The sequence below is a fragment of the Canis lupus genome, chromosome 7 (assembly GCF_003254725.2).
Source record: "Canis lupus dingo isolate Sandy chromosome 7, ASM325472v2, whole genome shotgun sequence".
NCBI classification, from domain to species: domain Eukaryota; kingdom Metazoa; phylum Chordata; class Mammalia; order Carnivora; family Canidae; genus Canis; species Canis lupus.
The window spans coordinates 38,617,682-38,644,871 of record NC_064249.1 but is presented as its reverse complement, the minus strand read 5'-3'; the positions used below and the strand labels follow the sequence as shown (position 1 = coordinate 38,644,871).

The 27,190-nt window shown below is 55.9% G+C and overlaps 2 protein-coding genes and 1 long non-coding RNA gene across 4 annotated transcripts in view; 2 read left to right on the top strand and 1 right to left on the bottom strand.

The window, feature by feature from the left end:
- Nucleotides 1-678, top strand: part of EPHX1 (epoxide hydrolase 1) — a 35,196-nt gene extending 34,518 nt beyond the window's left edge. For both annotated transcript variants that reach the window (XM_025430681.3, XM_049112467.1), the window contains one exon: nt 231-678. In XM_025430681.3, coding sequence (XP_025286466.1) covers nt 231-432 — 202 coding nt within the window. In that variant the 3' untranslated portion in view covers nt 433-678. The remainder of the gene's footprint in view (nt 1-230) is intronic.
- On the bottom strand, nt 652-25,733 carry TMEM63A (transmembrane protein 63A). Its single transcript, XM_025430678.3, is given in 24 exon segments — nt 652-2,182; nt 2,745-2,804; nt 3,121-3,236; nt 3,813-3,980; nt 4,797-4,902; nt 5,162-5,227; nt 5,229-5,325; nt 5,704-5,766; nt 6,388-6,474; nt 6,551-6,657; nt 8,954-9,107; nt 10,239-10,376; nt 11,547-11,680; nt 11,772-11,895; nt 12,133-12,213; nt 14,216-14,286; nt 14,950-15,058; nt 15,458-15,509; nt 16,566-16,708; nt 18,700-18,737; nt 19,588-19,654; nt 21,091-21,170; nt 23,408-23,607; nt 25,328-25,733. Coding segments are annotated over 23 exon segments (2,421 nt in total). The 5' UTR covers nt 23,594-23,607; nt 25,328-25,733; the 3' UTR covers nt 652-2,008.
- On the top strand, nt 21,166-24,954 carry LOC118355171 (uncharacterized). The gene is made up of 3 exons (XR_004817090.2): nt 21,166-21,571; nt 23,244-23,322; nt 24,893-24,954. It is a non-coding gene; the product is annotated as an uncharacterized LOC118355171 (long non-coding RNA).
- Nucleotides 25,734-27,190: the final 1,457 nt, after the last annotated feature.

The following is a 27,190-nucleotide window of genomic DNA, read 5'->3' as shown; positions in this document are numbered from 1 at the left end:
GGCTGGGGGTGTGAGAAGCTGCCCCGTCCCACTCAGCCATGTTCTCCAGAGAAGAAGGCCCCCAGTGGTTGGATTGGAGGGAGCGGTTAGAGCCCTGGGTCTGTCCTCCTCCTTACGGCTTCCTGTGGCTGGTGAACAGACCCCCACCCCATCCTGGAACCCCTGCTACGGGGCAAAGACGGGGACCAGGAGGCCACCTCACCCCTCACTGGGACCTCTGCCCCTTCTAGGATGAAGGTCTACGTGCCCACAGGCTTTGCTGCCTTCCCTTGTGAGTTAATGCACGTGCCAGAAAAGTGGGTGAAGGCCAAGTATCCAAAACTCATCTCCTACTCCTACATGGCCCGTGGGGGCCACTTTGCCGCATTTGAGGAGCCAGAGCTGCTGGCACAGGACATCCGCAAGTTCGTGGGGCTTCTGGAGCTACGCTGATGCCCATGGGGACTGGCTGTCACCCTGGGGCTCCCTGGCCAACAACGTCTGCCCCTTTACCTGGAAGCCCCCACACCCCGCCTCCCGGCGCCGGCTCCCAAGGAGCAGGGAGGCTCCCAGTGTTCTCTTGGCAAAGATGTACACCCCCATGCCTGTCCCCTGCCCATGCCTGGACCCCATGCTCACTGCCAGCACCAGTGCTCCCACACACACAATCAATAATGATAAATGATTTTATTCCTAAAAGTGGCTGGGACCAGGTGACATATGCATGCCACAAGCCCACGTGGGGTCCCCCTCCCAGTGGAGCTGACAGGTCTGCAGTCTGGGTTGAGGAGGGGGCCGCCCTGCCCAACCCTTTCCTAGAAGGGCAAGACAGGCCCACAGAGCACCAAGATGCCACTGTACCCCCTCCCGGTGTCCTGGGCACCTCAGAGCATGGAGCAGGGCCTGAGGCTGGGCGACACTGGGGCGGGATCGCAGGGCCCTGAACCACACACCACTGGGTCCCTACAGGGTGGGCCCCCCACACGCACTGCTACCTGTGCCTCTGGCATTCCCTGGAGGCAGCAGGAGGCTGCTTTTCCTGCAAATGCCCAGAACTGCATCCCAGTCCCCATCCTTGCAGGAAAAGAAAGGAAGGGGCCACCTGCCCTTCCAGCTGGGGTCACAGCCTAAGGGTGGTACATGGCCCAGCTAGGCACAGATACCCCCTCTTTCTCCCCCTTTCCTGACCTGTTCCCCTGGCTCTGCTCTAGGAGGCCACCCCAACCTTGGAGGGAGCAGGCATATGCAGCCCTGCAGAGGCAAGAGAGGGTGGATCTCACCAGTCTGGCTGGTTAGGCACTTCATTAGTGGTCCTCATTGTCCCTACCTGCCACAGGGTGACCCTGATCCAGCCAGTGTCACTGGCAACATGATACAAAAGGAGCCACCAGGTAGGCATGGAGGGCCGCGTGCAGCCAGGAGGGGTGTGGGGCCCCCCAGACGGGCCCATCACCTTCCTGTTCCCACAGTGGGTGCCCGGGATCGGCAGAGGAGGGCTGGAATGGACCCTGACCATCATCTGGACCCCATCTCCGGCCTGGCTCCACCGCAGGCTCTTTGGTTATCAGCTAGTTGAGTGTGTGCCTGGAGCTGGGTGGGCAGCGTCTGGGGCCTCCAAGGGGGGCCCCTCCACTGCTCCATTCTCCCTCGTACCTGATCTGGTCACCACAGCAGCTGGGGCTACGGGTGTAATTCCAACACGTGATTTTGCTAAAAATCCCCAGGGAAGTTGTCCCAGCCACAGAACTGGACGTTTGTGCAGGAGGGAGACATAGAAGGGAGCAGGCCTCTGGCAAGCAGGTCGGAGGACAGGGCTGCATGACCCCCTCCTTGCTGCTGTGGCCGGGAAGGCCGCTGCTCACCACCCCATGGGAGTCCCAGCCTATCTTCCTCAGCCAAGGGCAGGAGCACCTTTCCAGTTCCATCCTTGGGGAGCAGTTGTGCTTAAAACAGGTGGAACGTAATCCTGGGCTTGGCTGCTTTCCCACCTGGGTCTCCTCTCCCGGCTCGGAGCCTGGCCTGGCCGCCCTCAGGCCTCCTGGTAGACAGGCGGCTCGCTGTCACTGTCCCCAGGGCCCTGGGCCGGGCACTGCCCTGGGACAGTCCCGCTGATGCTGTGGATGGCGCCGTAGGTCTGCTGCTGCTGTGGGGACAGGGCTGTTCTCTCCGAGGACAAGCCATTCAGAATCCGGGGCACATAGGGCTGCCAGAAAATGGGGGTCTGAGTGCTTGGAGCAGGGCCAGGCATGAGATTTCAGACCCAGTCCTCCACCCCACTCCCGCTACTCCTCCCCAGAGCCAGGCTAAGAAGGGGATTTGGGCCATCCACCTGCCATGCCTCCTCCCTTGTCTGCAGGGGCAGGTGTGCCTCCAGGGAATGAATCTTCTTTAAAACCTTCTCTGGGGCTGGACCAAGGACAGACACCCCTAAGAATGCCTGACCTGGGGGGGGGGGCGGGGGCTGGACAGAAGGGTGCTGTGACCTGGGTCTCTGGCCCAGGCCTGGCCCTGTCAGGTACCGTGGGGGCCTCACCCCGCAGGCATTCAACCTGCAGAGAACAAACAAGGGCCCAGAACTGAAACCAGGGGATGGGGCAGCATCTTGGCCAAAGGAACGCGGCTTCACCTCTGCAGGTGAAGCATCCCGAGGGCCTAGGGATTCCTTCTCGAAAGGACCACGGCTGCCACGTGATCAAGGGACTTCGGTCTCACCAGGAGCCTGGGAACCACTGAGGCTTGTTGCTCAGGGAAGAAGCAGAACGTACCGTGAAGGGTGCTGGCCTGGGGGCTTCTGCCTCACTTCCTTTGTCCCCTGAGTCTTCTGTCTGCAGACAACAGCACACATTTGTGATGAGAAACAAAACCGATTTTCCTGCACTAGCACCCTCCAAACAAACAGACTATTAACACTCAGGATGGCAGTACCAGCTGGCGCCAAGCTCCCGGCAGCAGAGGGTTGGGGGGTGGGCCTCCCGGGGAGCAGGGAAGGGGTGGGGAGGTGACACATGGCACAACTGCTGCGCCTGCCCCATGGGGAAACAAAATCTGGAGAGGGCGTGTGACGAGGTGGGCAGCGGACCTGCCACCTTCTCCCCTGGGCCACATGGGTGAATGGCTATGGGGGGACCCAGCTCCCTTCACCTTGTAGTTGTGAGGGCTCAGGTGCTTGAAGCATCCAAAGCAGGTGTAGGCCAGGCAGACCAGGATGGTGAGCAGCACGACCAGGAAGGTGAACACAGTGAGGGGGGCCTTCAGACCTGGGGACAGAGACAGGCCAGCCTTGCCAGGGGGGAAGAGGGGCTGCATGTGGCGCAGGATCTGTTTGTGACCTCTCCCACTGCAGGGAGGGTGTCTGTACCAGCCAGGAGTATCCAGGGTGATCCCATGGACCAGCTGCCTCCATCCCCAGTCAGATTCCAGGGCCTGGGACACCACATCCACCTGTCCACTTCCTTGCTGGGTTGGTGCCCTGGGCGAGGTAGGAGTGGGGCTCCCCCACCTGACGGGGCATGGTCACACCCCTTCTGATTTTTCCTTTGCACAAGAATGTAAGCTATGAGGACCCAGGCCTACCCACACCCCAAAGGGCAGCCTGGACCAGTGTGCCCATCTCTGGCTCAGCGCTGATAAGGGGGCTGCCTTCTCTGGAAGCTTCTCCACTAACGTGTCACCAGGGGCAGCTCTGGAGCCGAGCTGTCAGCCGGCCCTCCCCCAGCCACCACCCTCTGACTGGCCATCCAGGGGCGGGATCTGACCAGCTGCTGTGAAGGCCTCCTCCAGAGCTGCCTCCTGCCCCCAGCCCACACCCCACCGTGGCCGGGAGGGCCCCTCACCCAGACGCAAGAAGGAGAAGAAATAGAGCCAGAAGAGACACAAGATGGGGGCGGCCAAGGCCTGGTTCACAGCCGCCAAGTGGATCCTCTTCTCCAGCTTGGCCGGGAGGTAGGCAAAGTAGAGGTTGTGTCGGTCCACCATGTGTTTGAGCAGGATGTAGATGAGGCCTGCAGGGATGGGGCTGTGAGCGGCAAACCCGGCTGGGCCCCAGGGCCCCTTCACCTCCTTCCTCCTGGGACTGGCTCTGCTGCCCCACCGCAGGAAACCCAAAGAGGGCTAAACACACATCCCAGCTGCGGGTGTCCTCTCCCTGTCCCTGTCCCTGTAGCACACAGAAATTCTAGGATCATTCTGCAGAAAGAAGCTACTTTACACCCAGATGCTCAGACTCAACTATTTCTGGGACCTCCCCCACGAGCCCCCCACCATCCCACAAGGCTCCGGCTCTCCCTCCCTCCCCCACCCAAGCTGACCCATTACACCCAGTAGTCGGCAGATGCCCCACAGTCCTACTCCAGGGGCAGCATAGAAGGTGGGGTGCAGCCTCCTCTATGAAGTCATGTTCTTTAAAAAATTATTTTGTTTTTAAAGATTATTACCATACACTTTTTTAAATAGTTGAAGAACATACAGGGACAAGTGAAACCTCCTCCCACCCCTAAACCTCAGCAGGCACTGCCAACAGTCTCTTGGGTGTTCTGTTTCCTTCCAGAATCTTCCATCTCTCTGGAGTTCCTGATGCTTATTTTAGTGGCAGGACTTTGGTCTCTAAAGTCAAACAGTTCAAATCCTGCATCTACTCCTCACTAGTGTCATACTGAGGGCTTCCACACTGGAAGGGCGTGGGCAGGAGACCGCTTCATAGGCCAGCATTGAGTGTTAGGACTGAGAATCCAGGTGGTTCCGGAGGGTTGGCTGCAGGGACCACGGATGGAGGGAGAATCAGCCCCCTATCCCCCCGGGGCTGCTCCGGAGCCACTCACCGAATGGCGCAATGATGGGGCAGGTGATGCTGTAGGCCACGATGACAGTGAAGACACACAGCATCCACGCGTACATGGCTCCAAACTCAAACTGGAAGGCCTGGTTCTGGGCAGAGGGGAAAGGAGCTCACTCCAGGCAGCCAGGGCACAGACGAGGACGCTGGAAATGGGAGGCACACAGCTCCCCCCACCTCTTGGGAACCTTTCTGCCTCAGGCTCAACCAGGCTGAGGGTGCTGAGGACCAATGGCACAGTGACCCCCCCACCCTAAGCTTCGGGGTCAGCCTCTGGGCAACCCCACAGTGCAGAGGCTGGGGTCCCGGGAGGGAGTCTACACTCCAGCCATACCCGCCGCGCCGCTGTACCTGCTTGATGTTCCTGCGGTCGGCCGCGGTCTTGGCCATGATCATGCGGAAGGTGTAGAGGATCAGGGCCCGGCAGCCGCAGCAGCTCCATGCCATTGCCGATGAAGGCCGAGGCGATGACGTAGTTCACAAAGAAGGCTCCCTGGTCAGGCAGGAAGACACACCTGGGGGGCCACCGGGGCGGGGGTGGTGGTGAGCTGAGGCCTAGGAGCCTCTCCCCCACCACCCTCTCCCTCAGGGAGCCTAATGATTCCTCTCCTCCCCGAGTGGCTCTGTTCTCAGGAATAAGTCTCAAAAAATGAACAAGACTCCACTACTGGAGTTTCAGCCTCAAAGATGAACCACATTTCTGCACACGCAGTGCAAAGCAGGTCAGCTCCACGGTGCCCACTGATGGTTCTGCTCGGCCTGGGAGGGACGCTGTGGGAATGCCAGGCCCAGGGGCCCCAGGAGGAGAGTACTGTCCCCTGCAGCCCCAGCCCAGCCCCGGGGGGACGTGCCCCTGGAATGCAGCTCTGAAACACAAGGTGGCTGATACTCACTCCAGCCTGATGGAGGCTTCTGAGGAAGTTTTGTCAAAGAGCCACCGGAAGAAAAAATCCAGACTGGAAGAAAGAAAGAAATGAACGCCATGAGAATTTATGTCCAGTGCTCTGCGTGATGCCTGCATGTTTTCATTCCTCTCTGCTCTGAACATCAGGCGGAAACTCCAGGTCCGAATTTCTTGTCTAAGATGCCACTTGCTCCATTTAACGAGCAGGGCAGCTTTGACAGCGACTCCTTCCTTTTTTTTTTTTTTTTTTTAATTTTTATTTATTTATGATAGTCACAGAGAGAGAGAGAGAGAGGCAGAGACACAGGCAGAGGGAGAAGCAGGCTCCATGCACCGGGAGCCTGATGTGGGATTTGATCCCGGGTCTCCAGGATCGCGCCCTGGGCCAAAGGCAGGCACCAAACCGCTGCGCCACCCAGGGATCCCGACTCCTTCCCTTAAAAGATGGTCCTTGTCCTGAGCGGAAGGTCCATGCTAAGTTTTGTTTTCAAGCTTCTTTTAAAGGAAAAAAGACCCTATATCCAGAAAAATCAAGGAGCCCGCACAAGAGCTCCCCAGGTGGGGTGATGGGGATTTGCACACCCCCCCAAACTATCTCCCCTCTCCTGGGGACAGAGCTCTTCAGATCTAGCCCCCATGCTAATCTGGAGCACAAGGTGGAGGTGATGCGTACCTGGTGAGGCCCAGGGAGGGCAGGATTAGCACCATGAAGATTAAGAATATGTAGACCTTTGACATCATGATGCGGTTTTCTCCGGACCTGCAGGAAGCCACAGGTGAGTCCCCCGGGCCCCCAAGTATCCCAGGTGGCCCCAGGGATACCCCTGATCACTCACTTGGTCCAGTGAGACTCCAGCAGTGTAGAGTAGTACACGATGGTGGGGAGCAGAGCAGAGAAGGACCACAGCAAGAGGGTGGGGAAGAACTGGCTGATTACTGGGTCCTGGAAAACAAAGGCCACAGAGGAGAGACATGGGCATGGCCACATGGGGACCTCTTGGTCCTGCCTGCGCCCCCCCCCCCCCCAGAGCTGATGCTGGGCCTGGTACAGGGTAGGTATTCCAGAGCAGTGGTTGAAAAGGCTGTAACGGCACTTGGCAGGAAGACAGCTCTTTGGAGCAAAGGAAGGAACTTCACATATGGCTCATTTGCACGTGTCCTACTGACCACATCGATCACCCCCGGCCGCCTGATACAAACCTAATAACAGATGCCGGAGGAGGTGGACACACCAAAGCCAGGCCTCCCTGGGGCAGCCACCCGCTCAGCAACCGCTGGCCCAATAGGGGCCCAATCCCTTGTGCGCCTGCTGCACTCAGGACTGTCATCACACAAGCTGACCCACTACTACTTTCCCTGATAAAGTGAGTATAACAAGAGAGGAAATTCCTTTATTTAAGATTTTTCTTTTTTATCTAAGAGATGCAGAGAGAGAGCAGGAGGAGAGGCAGAAGGAGCAGCAGGCTCCCCACTAAGCAGGGAGCCCAACGTGAGGCTCGATCCCAGGACCCTGAGATCATGACCTGAGCTGAAGGCAGAAAGACAGATGGATGCTTCACCAACTGAGCCACCCAGGTGCCCAAGGGAGAAAATTTCTTGAAAACTAAGTTGCATACTTCAGAAAGACTATAAAGGCCAATTTCTTAAAAATGCTACTGAATTAGAGGCACTGGGTGGCTCAGTCAGTTGGGCGTCTGACTCTTGATTTTGGCTCAGGTCACAATGTCGGGGTCATGACATAGAGCCCTGCATCACGCTCCATGCTCAACAGGAAGTCTGCTTGGGATTCTCTCTTTCTCTCCCTCTGCCCTTCCTCCCTGTGCTCCCCCTTTCTCTCAAGTAAATAAATCTTTTAAAAGAAATGTTACTAAGGGATGCCTGGGTGGCTCAGTGGTTGAGCATCTGCTGTCAGCTCAGATTGTGATCCCAGGGTCCTGGGATCGAGTCCCACATCAGGCTCCCCACGCAGGGAGCCTGCCTCCCTTTCTGCCTATGTCTCTGCCTCTCTCTGTGTGTCTCTCATGAATAAATAAATAAAATCTTTTTAAAAAATAAAATAAATTTTAAAAATAAAATTAAATAAAAATGTTACTGAATTATATGACAGTAAATTAACTATAGAAGACCAAGGGGGGATCCCTGGGTGGTGCAGCAGTTTGGCGCCTGCCTTTGGCCCAGGGCACGATCCTGGAGACCCCGGATCGAATCCCACGTCGGGCTCCCGGGGCATGGAGCCTGCTTCTCCCTCTACCTATGTCTCTGCCTCTCTCTCTCTCTCTGTGACTATCATAAATAAATTTTTAAAAAAATTAAAAAAAAAAAAAAAGAAGAAGAAGACCAAGTGACTGGAGATTCAGGAGAGCTCTGTACTTAGAATGGCTCTGCAAGTTATCTGTAGATTCTCGCTTTATTTAAGAAACAAAAACTAGGGCATCTAGGTGGCCCAGTCAATGAAGCATCTGCCTTCGGCTCAGGTCATGATCTCAGGGTCCTGAGATCAAGCCCCACGTGGGACTCCCTGCTCAGCAGGGGATCTGCTTCTCCCTCTGCCTGCCCCTCCCCTTGCTCGAGTATGTGCTCTCTCTCTCTCTCTCAAATAAATAAAAAATAAAATCTTAAAAAACAAAACAAAACTGGCTTATGGAGAACAGAAAAGGAGGGGTCCACTTAGCTGATCCACCCTCCAAAGAACAGGCCTTGACCATACACCCAAAGATTGGCAAAGGCATGAACAACATTTACAGGCTTTAAGTCTAAATAAAACTGCTTAATGTACACTATAGATTTTTAAATGATGTTTATTAACCTCTTAATAAACCTGTTTATTAAATCTGTTTACCAAATCATGTAAGAGAGCTTTAACCACATATTAGCTCATGAGCAGCCCTGTGAGGATGCTATGGCAGGTGTTTCAGTCCAGCTATCGGATGGAAATCGAGGCTCAGAATTCATCAGCAGGGAACAAACAGCAGAGCAAGGGCCAGGACCTCAGGCCCTCCAGCCCCATGTGCCTTCCCAGAGTGTGATTAACTGAACGCTTATTTATTGGAATAAATAAGAAAGATTTAGGATGATATTTCAGCAGAGCTAATTATGAGAAAACAATACCTTTTTAAGCAAATGCCAATTTAGGGAGTATTTAGCTATTCTGGATTCACCTAAGATTTAAAAAAAATCATTTGGGGGCACCTAGGTGGCTCAGGTCATGATCTCAGAGTTCTGGGATCAAGCTCACTCACGTTCAGCTCATGGATGGGTTTGGTGACATTGAACTTGTCTATGGTGGACAGGATGATGGAGGGCGTGGTCAGGAAAAACAGTCCCACGAAGAGAGTGAAGTTGATGCCCAGCCACTGGAACCACCAGCGGAAGCCCTGGATGGAGAGGTTCTTCCTGCAGAGGGGAGGTCATGGCCAGCAGGCTTATCTCCCAAGCACCCACCCCCAGAGTTGGTGGGTCCACAAGTCAAACTTAGGGCAGGAGACCAGCCCGAGGGCTCTGGCTGGGGTCTCATTTCGACCTCAGGAGTACAGGCAAGTGCTCTGTCTTGACCTTCAGGTCCAGTAATGTCAAGTTTGGGTCTCTCCAAAGGAAAAGAGACTGTTCACTGCTAACATGGCTCCCCAGTTACAGCCTGGGGACCAGAACCCACCAAAGAGATGCCATGAATACCTAGGCAGACAAAACAAGGCTATGAGCGGTACTCCCCAGCTATATCTGCAACTTTTGGTGACTGGTGACACATTCTTCCCAGCAGGGGCAAGGGCTGGATGCAGGGAGGGCAGGCAGGGGACGTAAGGGCCAGGGACAGACAGAGACAGCCTGTCCTGGCCTCTCATCCCACTGAGAACAGACAACAAACCACCGGAGTTTGATGAACACTGTGAAGTGAGGTGCAGAACCCTCAGAGGCCAAGCTAGAGCCAGTGGAGACAAGCACCCAAGGCTTGCTCCAGGAGGAGAGCAGAGGAGGGGTAAGGAAGAAACTGAGGCCAGCCTCTCTGGGGCCTCTGCTGGGGCTGCCCTCACCCCCCACATCATGCTCAAGTCTAGCCAATGGCCCCCTTGGACACAGCTCAGCTCGCCAGCCTATCTCCCAGGCTAGACGGGGGAGGGGGAGGCCAACACCTGCCCTAAGGCTGCATGTGGGGAGACAAGGGCCAGGAGCCACGCCTGGCTGCTGGGCATTGCCACGGGGCTGGTCCTAATCCAGGTAACATACCCACTGGATTTCAAAGATGCTGAGTATGAAAAAGAGAAATATCACAACTAAAAAATAACTGATCACACATTGAAATGCTAATATTTTGGATGTTTTGGATTCACTGGAGCAAAGCATGGGGCATGGACACCCCCCTACACACACATCATGCCCCGCCCCACCCCACCAGCCCAGGCTCGGAGAGGAGCAGGGGCCGCCTACGGACCTCCCTGACTGCCAGATCCTGCTCGTGCTTCCAGGTGACAGGGCAGCCCCACCAGCCCTGGGGCCTCTCTCCCACCCCCGCCTGTCCTGGGGGCTCACCAGCAGATGTCCTCAGGGTAGGTGGCAAAAGTCACTGTCCATTTGGAAGTGCAGAGCTCTTTGCTGCAGGAAGATGGCTGGGGCTCCCCTTTGCACCGCAAGCTCTGACACTTGCAGGCATTGAAGTCTTTCAGGATGCTGCCAGGAAAAGCAGAGGTGGCCAGGGCCCGGACACAGAGGGGACCGCGTACATACATGGGAGACAATACCCAGTGAGAGCAGGGCCCCAGGGCACAGGACCTTGGCTTTCTTATTAGTTTGTTACAGGTGATGCTAAGAAACATCGTGCCTGGCACACTGCAGGGAGGACTCCGTCTGAGCCCCAGAACAACCCGGCAAGCCAGGGAGGACTTCTGCTTTATGGAAAAAGAAACCAAGGCTCTCCCACTTGGGTTTGTGCTCCATCCGTCTGATGCTGCCTCCTACGCTGTTGCACAGCCTCACCCAACGCTCCTCCCTGGGCCATCCCCTCTGCCCGCCTAGCACGCTGGAGCTGTGGGCACACCCTGCAGCCGGCCAGGGCCTCACCGCCCTTTCCCTCACTCCCTTGCACTCTGACACCCTGCATCCCTCGCTAGGACGGCCACCCCAACCCCCACCCTCTCCATGTCCCCCACTCCTGACTCAGAACACCCTCTATCTATACGGACATCTCCCCCTTCTGGCTCCCACCTCACTGCAGGGTCTGCAGGGCACACCAGGGGGCTGTTCCTGGGTCCGCGCTGCCCACAGAGAAGGCAGGAGAAGGGGTGTCCATGTGGCTACCTGCTTTCCACAGCCCTCTCCCAACCCCAGGCCATGCTGTTCCCAAGGCAAGATGACACCGAGTACCCATGTGAGACTGCTATGGGAGCCCAAATGCACTCTGGAACCCTCCCCAGGCCTCGGCTTTGCAGCAGGGAGTGCCCCGAGTGCCCAGGGGTCTGTGTGTTTGTATGAAGATGGGAAGCCCAGGCACAGAAGAAGATCTGTGGTCCAGAGAGGATATCTGAAGGAGGGCGGCATCTATCCCGCTGGACAGAACACTGGACACAAAGCAACGGGATCCCCAGGGTGGCTAGTGAGAGCCCAATGGTAGGGTGAGGCCACATCAACCCAAGAGGGGCTCAGAAGAATCAGCCCTGGCCAGCTGTCACACAAACTCGGGCTGCGATGACAGAGGGAGTGTGGCCTCCCCAGCCACATCTGGGGAAAGAGGCAGAAATGCCCCCCTGGCAAATCCTAGAGACGGATTCAGCAGTACCATGCATCCCCAGCAGGGATAGCAAGTCATCTGGAGGGGGGCCCCCCGCGCCCTGTCATACTCACTAGATGGCCATGGACTTCTCCTGGAAGGTGACGAAGGCCATCCCCAGGGGCTGCTCCTGGACACGGCATTCCTCCTCCGCGATCCTCTCCATCAGCCTGTCCTTCAAGCGCGTGTAGTAGGAGATGGCGTCCTCCTGCCAGGGGACAAACACGCCCTGGTGACAACACGGCCTTGGGTGCAGGTCGGGGACCCTGCGGTGTGCTCCTGCAGGGCTGGGCCCTCACCCACTCACAGCCCGGCACTTCACAGCAACAGAACTGGCCGCAGGTCTTGGGGTTGATAAGGGTCCACTGGCCTGTCTTCGCCTGCAGGTTGGTGTAATAGGTCAGGCTCTTCTCAGCCTTCTTCCTGTAGGGTGGAGGGGCAGGTGCAAATGTCAGCTAATCCTGCAGCACACACCCCACACTCACCCTCCCACCATCGGTGCCCACCAGACCCAGGAGTTCAGCTTTCTAAACAAGAAAGGGCAGAGCCACCCTCCTGCCTTCCCCACTGAGGGCTCCAGCCGCAGCCAGCAGGAAGGGGGGTCTCAGTGCAGGAAAAAATTGCTACCCAGCGGGCTACTCCCTGCCAGCCCCCACTTACCTCTCCTTGCACAGGTACATCAGCCTGGCCACGTTGTAGCACAGCTGGACATCCACCACCTCACATGTGGGATATGCGTCCCTGTGCCCAAAGACAGCCATTGGAAAAGAGAACGTCCCAGACAGGAGAGATGCCCAAGTCTCCAAGGCTACCTTGTGTGCCACCAGAGACCTCTTTTCTCTATGTCTTTTATCAGGGATTGCAGATCAGAAATTTTTTTTTAAAGTCTTTATTTATTTGTTTATGAGAGACACAGAGAGAGAGGCAGAGACACAGGCAGAGGGGGAAGGAGGTTCCCTGTGGGGAACCTGATGTGGGACTTGATCCCAGGACCCCGGGATCATGACCTGAGCCAAAGGCAGATGCTCAACTGCTGAGCCATCCAGGCATTTTAAAAATTTTTGAAATTTCATACAAAGAGACCTTTTTTAATAGCATGAAAGTAATTTTTTAAAGACTTTATTTATTTATTCATGAGAGAGAGGCAGAGACACAGGCAGAGGAAGAAGCAGGCTCCCTGCAGGGAGCCCGATGTGGGACTCGATCCCGGAACCCCAGGATCACGCCCTGAACCGAAGGCAGGCGCTAAACCGATAAGCCACCCAGGCGTCCAATAGCATGAAAGTAATTGCCTGAAAGTGACAAGTTTATACTCTCTGGGCTTTAAATCAACAGGCGCTTCTGACAAGGGATGAACCATTGGCACCATCCTCCACCCACCCAAAGGAAGAGAGTTATCTGAGATGAGAGTTATCTTTTCCAGATGAGGAAAATAAAGGTCAGAGAGGCTATATGACTTGTGCCCCAGGCCACACAGCTAGTGACTGTCTGAGCCCTGATGAATCCAGGCAGCCCAGTGCCAGGACCCATGCCCGGAGCCACCACATGATGTTCCCTCCCAAGACACACAAAATCCCCACTGACTACATGACAGGAACCACTCTGGGTACATCTTAGTGAGAGAGACAAAACCTACAGATAAGTCAGTCACTCATTTAAACAGCACCCCAGCGTAAGCATCCCAGCCACAAGACAAATGCCCATGTCGGTCGATCCCCAGGGATTGCAGTCGTGTGCATCAAAATTGCCCCCTCAAATGGGATGGCTCTGATCCAGAGTCTGTATGGGAAGGAGGGGGCTTTTTTCTTTAAGGTATACATTAAATAAAACAACTGTTTCCAAACATCGCCTGCCAGGTACCTTGGGGAGCCATTTCAAGGAACAGAGAAAAAGCATGCCAGTATCTGGCGTTTATGTAAAAGGATATTTCTAAAATACTTGGAGTTTCTGAGGATTTAGTCAATAAACTGTAAACATTCATATTATAACTGTGCATACGCATCATCTGCTTAGCAAGCATTCTTCACAAATAGCTCCAAGTTACACCTTCCTCAACCCCAAGTCCGCACTACAGGGTAGCGACTGCTGCGCCGGTGGGGAGTGAAGACAGAAGCCTCGGCGCCCTTGCCTGCAGCCCACAGGGTCCAGGGGCACCTGCTCTGCCCCACCCACCCCACTGCTGATGCTCCATCCTGCATACCCTTCCTCCCTCCTCCATCTGAAACCCTCCTCCCACCCCCACCTCCACCTTCAGGAGTCCTGGGTGCAAGTGCTCAGCAGGGACTGTCCCGGGAAGGAGGTCCCACCAGGAGAGCTTGGACTCACTGAATGGTGAGCTCTATGAGGACAGGGCTCCGGACCCAGGTGCTTACTCAAGAGACACCTGTGAGTAGATAGATGAGCAGCCCCAGGCCTTCCCCTTCAGGGACCAGCTCTGTCTGGGGCATCAGGCTCAGCACAGCTGATGCTGAGAAGCCCAGGCCAGATCATCTTCCATGTGCTCTCAAGACATTTATTTGCACCTACACCCTGGCCTGTACTCCAGCTACTGTGGTCACACGGCGTAGTGTGGTGGCTTAGAGAGGACAGGCCACCTGGCCAGAACCCTTCTACAACACCAGCACCGATTCGATGCTTGTGTGGCAGGGCCAAGCCCCTCTTGAGGTCTCTGGGTGCCCAAGCAGAAGACAGAGTGCTGCCCTAAGGCACTTGTCCCACCCAGAGGGGCCACAGCCCTGCTCACCGGAAGTGGCTCTCCACAGCCTCCTTTTTGGTGTCCTTGGGAAAGCCCGTGATGAACAGGGTCCGCCGCACCTGCCAGAGAAACGCACCAGGAAGAGAAGTCACCAGGGCAAGCCAGTCTGCAGGTGGGCCCAGCCTTCCCACCCTGTTCAAGTCTCCCCAGAGAAAACAGTGAAAACTCGGAAGGCTCAGGTGTTCTCCTCCTGCAGCCTGGCAGAGAGAGAGCCCTGATGGATGTCATTCACGTAGCATCATCTTCCAGACTGTACAAAGAATACACTTCCAAAGCAATTCTGTGAGCCTCCCTTGCATGACAAGAAAGGGAGAAGGAACCCAGAGAGGGTGAGTGACTCAAATGGTGTCACACAGCAGATCAGAGGAAGACTCAGGCCTGGAACCAACTCACAGAATCTCCTCCTCTCCCATCAAGCTGTGGGTTGCAAAGACAGAGAGCTGCTGGCTCTCCATCCGAACTTCTGAAAAGGTACTCAGAATCAGTGACTATAAGCCCAAACCCCACAAATTTAAGGGCTAGTGGACAAAACAGAGGGGAAAAAATCCACAGTCTAAAATAATCAGAAATTTTTAAAAAAACATAACATCATCTTTGAGTACAAACATGCCAACTGGATTCCACAGAGACCTCTCTGGAAGATCACTGCTCCTGGATCCCAGCCCGTAGGCCTGGGGCACCACTCGGCTCTTGCTCCCACCTGCACCCCCAGCCTCGCTTACCAGGCTCTCCTCCTTGTACAGGATGGACTGGGTGTGATGCCGCATGAAGCCCACGGTGAGGATGAGGTAAAGGACAGCGAAGATGGTGTGCAGCCAGAGGAGGTCATTGCTGGGGGGGGGGGAAACTAGCTGCCATCAGGGCTGGGCTCCTGAGCTGGGGTGGGTGTGCAAGGCTGGGTACCCCTCCCAGTGCTGAGCTGGGGGCCAATGGCTCCATCCCAGCAGATGCCTCCAACAGAGGTCTCATGGCCCGGCTCCTGTAGAGCGGGCATCATCCTGACAGATGGACCCTGCCCCACAGGACCCTCTGGATCTCCTAGGACCCCCAGCAAAAGAGTCGCTGCCTGGGCCATGTCTGTGCCCACAGCCGGGCCACAGGTGCTGGCTGCGGAGGGACCCTCGGACATCAGCCTGCTCGAGTGGGCTATCTGGCCAAGCCCAGGCTCTGGAACCCACTTTCCCCTTGCTCCCACCATCAGCACCCTCACAGCCCCCTCCCCACACTCACTCTGTCTGCAGGTTTGCTATTGTGGTCCTCCCAAAACTGTAAGGGTCTTTATCTGCAGAGAAGCAAGATAACGTAGTTCCAGGGTCAGGTTAGGGAAGGGGTTGCGGTATGGCAAGCCAAGGGGTGTGATCCCAGACCAGTCAGAGGACCTGACCATCCATCCGGTCATCTCAGAGCTCCACCAAACAAGGCCTCTGCTCTACCCAGCAACTTCCCAACCCACCACGTGGGTAAGTCAACACTTGAATTCCTCCTGCTTTGAAATCCTTGTGACATTCCTTGAGAAATCTAAAATCATAATAAGCTGGTCCCAAAAGCAAGTTGGGAATCTCAGGGCATAGAAGTGGGTTCCTGGGGCATCTGGCTGGCTCAGTCAGCAGAGCATGGGACTCTTGATCTTGGGGTCGTGAGTGTGAGCCCCACAGTGGGTGGATAGATTACTTTAAAAAATTTTTTTCTTTTAAATTAAGGGACACCTGGGTGGCTCAGTGGTTAAGCATCTGCCTTTGGCTCAGGTCGTGATCCCAGGGTCCCAGGATTGAGTCCGGCAACGGTTTCCCTTCAGTGAGCTTGCTTCTCCCTCTGCCTATGTCTCTGCCTCACTCTGTGTGTCTCTCATGAATAAATAAATAATATCTTTTAAAAAAGATTAGTTTAAAAAATAAGAAGAAAAAAACCCAGCGGATTCATGATGGCATTTTGGAAGCTGGCTTCCAACAGTTGCTTAGAAACATTGTTCTCCACTCTGATTTTGACTTTGAGCATCATAGACATCTTCCAGATCCACTAATTATGGCCTCCTGATTGGGTGGGGGCTGGACAGTGTAAAATACTCTCCGAAAGCCCTTGATTCTACATATCTTGGGGCTTTATTCCTCTTACTTAGATAGAATCAAATGGACATTGGGGGCCCTGGCTCTCGGCCCCGGTGAGGGTGGGTTCTTCTCCAGACCTTCAGACAGAGGGGACGTTCTGAGAGTCACCCCAAGGACTCCTCATGTCTGACTCTGAGCGGGAGTCCTGGGGTTCTGCTCTACCTCACTGAGCCCCGTTCCCTGGGGCTGCAGCTTTGCCCGGGCCCAAGTCAGACAGGACAAGGGGTCATTACCCAGCAAGTCACCCGAGAGGTTGACAGGCAGGATGACGCACAGGGACAAGCAGCTGACCACCACCAGCAGGAAGATGATGTGTCTCTGGAAGGACAGGTAGTGGATGGCGTCCTCCCCACACCACTCCAGGATCTGGTCATCGCTGGCCAAGACACGCACATGGAATGTCAGTGAGCAGCCAGTAAAAGGCCAGGCCTCAGGTGACCTCGCTTAGTCCTCAGGACCGTGCAGGGAGGCAGGTGCTAATCCCACCCCCACCACTTTAGAGGTGAGGACACAGAGGCAGAGCCCGAGTTTCCAGTCACACAACTTGTGAGGCCAGAGCTAGAATGGGGACCCCTGAGCCTGGCCCCCCCGAGGACCCCCACACCAGGCTCCCTGGGAGCTGCCGTTTCTGGAGACATCTGTGCGGGGGCAGGACGTGGATGCTCAGTTACCCCGAAGCCCCTACCTGCTGCTGGGAATAAACAAAGCCACTGACAACAGGGCTGCTGGGGCTCTTCTGCCAGGCTCACAGCCCCCACTCTTTCTCCGGGCTCCCCACCCCCGGGGCAAGCTTTGAGGCAGAGTGGGAGCCAGCACTTCCAGCATTCCGGGGCTCGGGCCATCCTGCTGCCCCCCTTCTCCCTGTGTCCTGCAGGGTGGGGGGGCCCCACAGAGGCTCCACCCTTTCCTGGGGGCCATATTTGGAAGCTTCAGCTAGCTTGGGGACTGGAAAATTCTAGAGGCTGACAGCCAGACTTCCATGCCACAAAGGCAGAAGAGGGATGTCCTTCTTTCCCTCTCCTGACAGGGAGGTGCGCTGGGCGTCCGGCTTCCAGAAGGTGGGAACAAGCAGTGATGAAGACTCAAACCAATGAATGAGCAATTGTCATCCACGGTGTTTCTGGGGACACACCTCTGACTTCCCAATCTGGCTGGGAATGGCAATCCTAAGGAACCTGTGGGGACCCTTTGAATGGCGGTTGGAATGTTGGCCGGGAGCAGCTGTTAGAATTTAATCATAGCCTCAAAAAAGTCCAAGTGCTGTCCTTTCTGCAACAGGAACAGAAGACGAGAAAAACATGGGGAGTGGAGATGGGAAAATACGGCTGACACAGCATTGCAGTGACAAAGCAGGATCCGCAGCGGTCCCTGCTATAGCCCCCCTTATGAAAATTCATGTCCATGAGGTGGGGGGGTCTGGAGGGGACACAGGACAGTGAAAACAGGGTGCAGGGAGAGACCAGCCACGGAGCAGATCTGCTACCCGCCTTTGTGGGTTACCATGGAAATGATGAGTCAGTGTCTGGCACTGCCCCACCCGGTTCTGGGGGGTGCGGTCCAAGCCCAGGGGCAGGGGTGTGGCCTGAGCCCCACCCAGTGTGGCCACAGAGTAGCCAAACAACAGGCCCTGGGCATCTCTTGGGGGCAGGGTTCCAGGTGACCTCAAATTTCTTCTTACTGGTTCTTTCCCCTACGTGATGGACTTTTGGCGCAGAGTATATGTGACTTCCAGCATCAGGAGGAAATGCCTCCTGGTGGCACAATTTTGCAGTGGCAGAGAAGGGTGGGGTGGCAAATCCACCTCTCCCACCATGTCATTCCGGGCCCCCTTTTATAGTGGAAACTGAGACCCAGAGTGAGGGTACCCAGCATCCCATAACTGCCGGACATCACCAATCCTAAGGGGTCCTTCTTGTATCTTGGCACCTCTGAAAGGTGCTCCCTATGATCACAGCTGATCCTAGCTTGATCGGATTTCTCTCTGCAGGCCTCCCATTTTAAAAACAAGGCAACCTTTAACCCAATGAGGTGAATGCACTAAAGCACCATCTTTTCTCCTCTATGCACTAAATCAGATACAGAAGCCTTCCCGGAAGAGCCTCCTTTGAGGGGGTGCCCATCATCCTTGCCTAGAGCACCAAAAAATCACCTTTAGTTAGCTTGTGCAGGTGCTGTCTGGGCGCCCCTAATGTCAGCCCCCCCACACTGCTTTGGGCCCGAGCTGAGAAGCAGCTAAGAGACCTCATCTTGCAGTCAGGCGTTTTGGCTCTTTCTTCCTCGCTGACCAAACACGCAGAAAACCCACCCAGACAAAGACAGACACACAGACACGCCCCCACTCACACGGGCTCCCCGAGCTGTACTCACTGCAGGCGGAAGATAGCAGTCAGCCAGGGGCAGCATCCCTGGAAATGCAGAGATGGGGGATGAGCCTTGAACATCTTTGTCTTTGGGAGGTGGATGGGATCGCGATATTAAACAACCATCTGACCTCCCGTGGTGTAAAAGCACTACTTCTGTCCTAAGTTCAGCAAGCTACCGCATGTCCCCGAAGTGACAGTCTCCACGCTCCCATTTATGACACGCACCTGTGCCTGGAATTCTGGTAAAAACCTCTCAAGCTCTGACAATCTGTGGAAACATACAGGCTCCGGAGGCAAATCCTGAACTTGAATAAAGAGCTCAGGGCAGCTGTGGAGAAGCTGCTGTGGGTTGCTATCTGGACATCCCAAATCACTGGCTGAGACATGGGGCAGACGCAGGGAAACGGGTGAGACAGTCCCCCCAGGGTGTGTATATGGAGGAAGAGTGTGCCTGTAGCATCTACTGTCCGTCGTGTCTCTTACACATAATACTCCCTAAAGCCAGGCTGTCCCTCCACCCCTGGCTGGAGACACACTACTTTTGGTCATCACGTGTTCAGGGTGATGGGCTCCTGCCTACATCTAGCTCAAGCCAGTAGGCAAGCCAACAAAGAACTGTCCCACTTGGCCCTGAGTGTGATCACAGCAACAGGCGCCGGGACCACAGGGATTCAGGAGCCCTCTGCCTGAGAGTTGATCCTGTCGCACACCCTGGACACCCCCAGCTGCATCTTCCCTGCAGGACATCCCAAGTCCAGGTGGCACAGGGAAGAGCTCTCATCAACGCTCACCACTCAGGACACAGCGTACGGAAGCAGCCGCTCAACAGGTGCACAGCTGCCCTCCCCCACCCCCACCCAGCCAGAGCCACACCTGCCCCTTAGATACCAACCAGCTCGCTTTCAAAATCTTGTTGCCCGAAAAAGGAAGACGATGACAATCTCTGGAATCTGGACTCACTAGAAACACAAAAGGGAAGAGTGACAGGAAATTATTTTTAAAAGTCCAAAACCCGATGTCCAACGTCAGGTATCTTGCCACCTCTTAGAGCTCCAGACCAAAGCTACTGGCACTCCTCCAAGTCTGGCACAAAATGTAACAGTTCGTGAAACATGCAGACAAGGGCAATGACCACTACATGTAGGGATGTAACACTACATCACAAGGGACAAGTGGCAAGGGGTCGGCATCAGCAGATCGTCTCTGTGCCCTGCACCCTGGGGCCTCAGCACCCCAATGCATCTATCTAAAGTGTCTTCAGAGTTCAATGTCTGCAATACATTTCTCAATGTGTTAAACAAAACTTAGAACAAAGACTGTATTTTATCCAATCTACAATTCCACTGGTTATAAGGGACATAACTATTTTGTTTTAAAGATTTCATTTATTTCTTTGAGAGAGAGAGCACAAACGGGGAGGGGGAGGGGCAGAAGGAGAAGGAGACTCCCCACTGAGCAGGGAGTCCAACGTGGGACTCGATCTCAGGACCCCAAGATCATGACCTGAGCTGAAGGCAGATGCTTCACCGACTGAGCCACCCAGGCACCCCAAGGGACAGAAGTATTTTATTTATTTGCTTCTGCAAATGCCAGAACTGAGGCTTTGAGGAAGGAAGGTGCTTTTACAGGCCCAGTCCCTCCCACACAGTATGCATTTCAACACGGCAGCAGCCCCTAGAGCAAAAGTGGCAGGTGTCGCAGGGTGAGCACCAGAGGAGGCCCAGGTGGAGCAACCTGGCACACGTGGCTTTCCCTGATGGCTTCCTATTCTGCATCTTACACAAGATCCGGGCTGTGTGACAACAGCTGGGGTTGGAAACACCAGTATGCAGACCTAGAATACACCCCCTTCCGGGGTCATGAGCCGAGAGCCAGCAGAGCCAGGAGAGGTACGGCCAAGGGGGTCTCCATTCTGCCACAGACTCACCTGATGCTGGCTTAGGGAGGGCCATCAGCCTACACCAACCCGGAGCAAGGACAAGGGCCTCTCCCTATGGCCCTACCACCCTTCCTAACCCTTCTTGCCTCCTCCCCAACCCCAAAGTAGCACATTTCAAAGAAGAGACACTTGAAAATATTCAAGGTGAGAAAGAAAACTGGCATCATTTGCAGGCAATACTGACAGCTCCACATACGGAAAGCAATCAGGTCTCCTCCAGAGCCTGAAACCAACAAGGTTCCAGCCACGGCCAGGCCAAGGCCATGGCCCAAGGGCAGCACTTCTGGCACTGGCTTGGCTCACTCAGTGAGCGCAATCTAGTGTCAGCATCACGTGTGGGCCGCCAGCCTGTCCCAGTCTCTCTCTCTCTCTCTCTCTCTCTCTCTCTCTCTCTCTCATACACACACACACACACACACACACACACACACTCTCGAGGTGATGTGTCTTTGTTACCTGTCTGCTTCTGACACCAGGGCAATACGGCCATAATCCCAGAATTTCCTTCTTATGATGGAAAACACGAATATTAAACACTAAAAGGAGAAAAGAAACCAAGGACAAGCATCTCAGGTGACTTCTAATTAGAGAGTCAGCGATCTTAGAGACTTGCCTAAACTCAATGGGGCTAGAAGGGCCCAGAGAGGGTGCTGAGCTGCCCATGGCCACACAGCTGCATGGTTGGATGCTCTGCTCACCTCATTCGCTAGCGCCTGTCGCAGGCCACCCATGCTGCGCTAAGCTTGCCCTGGCGCTCTTCTTGTCAAGCACATTGCCCTGTTCTTCGCTCTCAGGGCGGCATCAACAGACGCGACCTTCCGCAGCCCTGATCAGCCTTCTGCTGCTCCCAAGCAGGAAGGCAAGATCTGGCCTCATAGCTGCCCTGGGGACCAGCCTCCTTCTTCACTTTACACAAACTTGCATTTTTAATTACAAGGTAGCAGAGCAGCGCCCCCCCGCCCCCCAGGCAGAGCCAGAGGTGGTGAGACCCTTACTCGGTGTTTGGTTGTCCTGGAGGCAAACCCTGTGGATGCCAGTGTGGAGCGAAGCCCACCAAGGACCACCAGGTCCAGCGGGCTCGGCCTCCACAAGCTGGGACCTTTAGCCTATCTAACCCTCCCTTAGCTCTAAACTCTGTAAATTCTAGATCTCTCCTCCCTCCCCAAACCTCTGCCCTGGCCTGGCCGGTCCTCAGCCCTGGTCCCACCTCTCCTCACTCCCCAGACAGGCTCCCTCCCTTCCAGATTCAGGGACCTAAGAGAGGCCATTTCTCATTAGCACATCCCCACCACGTCCCCAGGCAGGAACTGAGCTTTTCAGTGTGGTTTTTGTGTCCCTCAAGGGAATCCAGAAGGCCAGAACCCCAGAGGGACTGCGTTCCTGTTCCCTGAGGAATGCCCTCAAGATGGGTGGGGAAGTTAGTGATGTTTCCAGAAGCAGGTGACTCATGTCTTGGGGTAAACCTGCCTGCCCTCCTGCCCTGCTGCTCCTTCTCGGGGTGTGGACACCTCCCACGCACTCATGTTTGCCAGTTCCCAAGTGTACCCCAGAATATCCAGTGATGAACACCCACCCCCGCCAGCATAGTGCCCTGGAGAGTGACTCTCTCTTCAGCCAACCCCGCTGCAGCCTCGACCACCTCTTCCTCCAGACCACCCACCTCGGCCCACGCCCACGCTCTCCTGGGCCCCTCCTCCAGTAATCCCAGCAATCCTCTAGACCACCACCCCGCTCCTCTGCTGCCCCTACCCACTGAGGCTGCTGTAGGTGCCCGTGTCCTCAACCTACAAGTGGGTTTCTGCTCCAAGACAAGAATCCTTTCTCACAGACACAAGATGAGTGGCATGCGGGTTCCCACAGCAGCCCACAAAGCGCCACAGTGTAGCCACCATGGACATCTGAATCCTGGGTAGAACTCCCTCTTCCTTCCCAGGAATAATTTTCCACTAGCTACTTATATTTATACCTGCCTCTTTCTCTCAATCTGGGCCTAGGGCCCTCCTGCCATGCCAGTCCCATTTCTCAGGCCTGCCCAAGCCCAGCCTCTGGCCCAAAGCAGGGCATCTATACCCTCCACCCCCATCCCACCCCATTTACTCAGCTGATGTGTGTTACCCATGGGGAGAAGGCATCAGGACATGGGCCAGCCACAGGCAGGCAAAGGAAGGTGGCCTTACCCCACTACCTCCCACCTGGCCAAAGGCGAGTCAGCACAGGGGAGAAAAATAGTGTACTTCCAACTAGGGGGGGTGTTCGGGAACAAGGAGGTCTACACTAAAGAGAGGCCACTGAGTGGATCAGCTCTGAGTAAGGTGGGCCTCTTCCGAGGTCTGTCCTATTCTCTACGTCTGATCCCTCCAAATGCCCAGGACCCAGGGGGGACAGAAGGTTACATTTCTAAGCCGGGAGGTGTGGGATGCTCTAATTCAAGCCCACACCTTCCATTCATACCTCCTGTCCCTGCGGACTGCACCCTTCCCACTAGCCCATGACATGACAGGCCAACTCCGCGGTCATGCTCATCATCAAAGAGACAGCTAAGTGGGCCCTTTAGCACAGTTTGATCTCTGAAAATCCCAGGGGTAGGAATTATGAGCTCCATTTTACAGAGCAGAAGCCTGAAGCCCATATGAGCAGTGACACACACAGTGACAGCAGGAAAGCAGCAGAGTTGGCATTTACACTCAGGTATGCCTGGCTCCTCACCTGACTTCCCCAGAAGGCCCGGGGATGGTGGGGTGAGGGGGAGGACATGATTCAGGAGGGGTCTCACCAGGAAGCAGCTGACGTCGATGAGCAGGACGGTGGGGATGCCCCCGAAGGTGATGCCCTGGAGCACGGTGCTGTTTTTGGCCGAGTTGTAGCAGTAGGAGTCGTTGGGCTGATCCCCGATGCCCAGCCGCTCACGCATGGACACGGCCTTGGACTGCCACAGCTCCAGCGACGGGCGGTGGGTCATCGTGCCTGTCCTCCCTGGAGAGCAAACCCGGCAGACGCTCAAGGCTTGGACCCCCCTGCAGCTCCCCCAGCCTGCACTGGCAGCTCCTAAGGTGGGAGCGGCAGCGAGAATCAGGGAGGGACAGACGCCAGGCCCCAAGCGCCTGGCAGAGCCTACGAGAATAGGTCCATTGTGGGGACAGTCCCAAGGGTCAGCTGGGTGGGTGGAGGGCTCGTCCCGGACATGGCTGGCAGCCTCCCCAGCGCGAGGGAGCAGGAAGGAGAGCCAGGGTGCCAGAGCTCCTCCTGCCTTGGGGACAGCTGCTGAGAGGGTCATCTGTGGGAGCCCCTGGGGGCTCTGAGGACAGGCAGGGACAGACCAGGGGAGACAAAGGGGAGGAAAAAAACCCGGGAAGGAGCAAAAAAGAAAGGACATCCAAGTTGACAAGGATGGCTGATCCCCTGGAGCCACAGAGGAGCCCCCGCCCCCACTGCTCCTGGCATGTCCAGCTGGGACAACAGACACGGGCCTTCCACCCACTTGGAGCCGAGGCCCAAGGGTGTAACAGCCTGCCCAAGACTGCAGGCTCATCAGGGCAGCATCGGCTCTCAGCCCCAGCCCCTTCCCTGTCCTGCACGGTGACACACACACATGAGTTCTGGGCAGCCAGAGAAGGCAAAGGGGGTGGGGGGGCAGTGGAAGAGGATGGAAAGGAGGGAGGGGGCTCCTCAGGGCCCCCCAAAGCACACTCCCAGCTCTGAACTCTCACCCCCACCCTCCTGGGTATCCTCGGTCTACTGGAAGACCCAGCATTTCCAAAGCAAATATCACTCCCAGCTGGTTGTTGACCTTTCCTTTCGGAGGCACCTGGCACCCCCGAGAAGCTGATGGAAATCTCCAGTGTTTGTCTCCTGGCACCAAAGGCCCCAGAGTTAATGGCCAGGCTCTGGCCCCCTCCTCATGCCACCTGAGGCTGGAGAGCCAGCAGACACACTGGGCAACCCGACCTCAAGCTCCCCACTCCCCGCATCTGGCTAAACTTTTTGTCAGGGGAGTCGCTACATCTGATATTTCTGTTTCCTTTTTCTTTCTAAGATTGTATTTATTCATTTATTTCTTTGAGAGAGAGAGAGAGCACACGTGCATGCACATGAGGGGGGGGGGGCAGGAGAGACTCTCAAGCAGACTCCTCCCTAATTGCAGAGTGGGGCGCAGGGCTCAGTCTCACGATCCTGAGATCACAACCTGAGCCAAAATCAAAGTCAGACACTTTGAGCCACCCAGGTGCCCCTAGCTCTGAATATTTCTAACCTGTTATAGGAACAAGAGTCTTGAGGGCAAGAAAAGGCACAGACAACCCAACCTGGTGTTTGGACTACCTGGTAATGCCGCTGGGGTGTGTATGGGGGGCGGGGTTGCCACTTCTGAGCCCTGGGGCTGGCTGGCTGGGGACAGTCTCACACACATACGCCAAGACATGAAGGAAAGGGGTGGGGGTGGCAGGTCCAAGGGCATGGGAGGATTCCCCAGAAGGCTGAGTCACTTTTTCACCCCTCTAAGAGACTTGGCAATGGCTGGAGTAAGTGATGCCAGAGCCATGGAGTCGGTGGTTCTGAACAGAGCAGACGACCTCTGAGAGACAGTTCTTGTTGGTTTCCCTGCTTTAAATGTCACCCAGCGGCACCATCCCAACAGAAGGGCCCGGCCTGACTCTCTGCGGCCAGCTCCCGCCCCTCCTCCCCGCTCCACACTCACCAGATGCCAGGAAGGAAAAACTGTGGGTGAGTCCCCTGGAGAGGTCCTCAGTTGGAGCCGGTTCCGGCTCCGGCTCCGGCAAAGACAGGGGCAGCCCTAGCCACCTCCCAAGACGCCTCGGGCCTGCTACTCATTTCCTGCAGGGCTTTCCTGACCCCAGGAACACAGAGCACCAGCCTTTACAGGCTTCTCTAGGGAAGACAGACGGTCAGAGTCCCCGGGAGCTGCCTTTCTCAGTTGGGCACACTGCCCTGTGCTCACACCTGCCCTAAGTCTCTGAACTCAGACACCCACGTGGAGTCTCTGGTTCTTCCCAGGGCGATCCCCCACCCTCCTCTCTCCCTCAGCTCCCCGAACTGGTTCTGGGCGCTCCTAACTCCTCTTCTCTGACTCCAGGCACTGCTGGAGCTGGGGAGTGTCCACTCCCAAGAGTGAGCTGGCTGTGGACTCCAGAAAAGCCTCTGAGTTCAGGATCTCCTCTGGGTCCCAAGGGCAGCTGCCATCCGAGGACTAGATTCAGGAAAAGGGACACAGCAGAACAAGCAAGGGAGGCTTGAAAAGTGACGTGGGAAGAAAAAAGTCATCCTCATAAAATGCCCACAGAGGGAGCACTGTCCCTGGAAGGGAGAGGCTGAGCTCTAGAAGAGCAGAGCCCCCCCACCCACCAGGAAGTACCTGTGACCCCTCCCTCTTCACCCTCCAGCTCCAGACACGCCTCTACAGGACTCTCCTCCTGCCAAACAGGCTCCTCCCAGTGGCTTTACGAAGTTGGAAAGAACTCCCGAGGTCACCCAGCAAATAGTGCCGGCCTGGGAGGGAGCCTCGGGGTGCCTGCAGGGTCAGCCCCTTCCAGGGGAGGCACCCATGTGAGGGCAGAGCTTTAGAGGCCTGCCCCGCCTCTCCAGCCTTCCAGCTCAGGTGTGAACTGTCCCTGGCCGTACACACATGGTGTCCAAAATCTGCTGAAGCCTCGCGGTCCCCCCAGGCTCAGCACTCCCAACCCCCCATCCCCAGCATGTTCCAGAACAGACAAGCTCTGATGCGGCAGCTGGGAGCACAGCCACCCCAGGGCAGCTGGCTCAGTGGCAGAAACCAGCAAGCAGGCCCTGTGGCCCTGGGGGAGCCCTGGCTTCAACCACCCGCAGTCCTCCCTTATTTGTAGTTACGCTTATGCAAATGCCTTATTTGTGCCTTCTGGAGAACGCTCTAGTAACTAAAAGGTAGGAGCCACAGAAGCACTGTGGGGCCCTGCAGCCAGTGGAGCAGGCACCCCGGAGTCTGGTCCCGGCCGCTGGGAGGGAGGGCCGAGGTCCCTGCAAGCTCTAACCCGCCGGCCTGAGTTGGCAGGAAGGACTAGCCCCTGACCAGCAGCGCACACCTGACCGTCGTCACCTTCCTTCCAGAAAGGCTAGCCGACTGTTGCAGGGGGGAGCGTGAGCACCGTCGGTTCTTGTAGGAAGGCCCCCTACAAATTCAGGGTATCTTTACCACAGATCTTCCGATTTTCTTACAACAGCAAGACCACAAGCAGTTCCGGCCCTGCTGCCACAGGAGCTAAATGGGATCTTCCAGATGCAGGAGGTGGTTGCGAAGTGAACACGACGTTCTCAAAGCACCGCCAGACTTTTCAAAAGCTCCTGGCTTTTATTTTAAGTCACTCCTCCAGCTAACGGAGGACTCCATCCGACGCTCCCACTGTCAGAGCCCGTTCAAGAGAGACCTTTGCCCCAACACCAGGCAAACAAGACGCCATGTGAGCAGGAAAGGGAGCCCTGCTTCTGTTGGCATCCTCTGGGGGCACCCAGGGCTCCAACAGGTGCGGGGGGCGGGGGAGAGGGGGACAAACTCGGTGGGACAGGACAC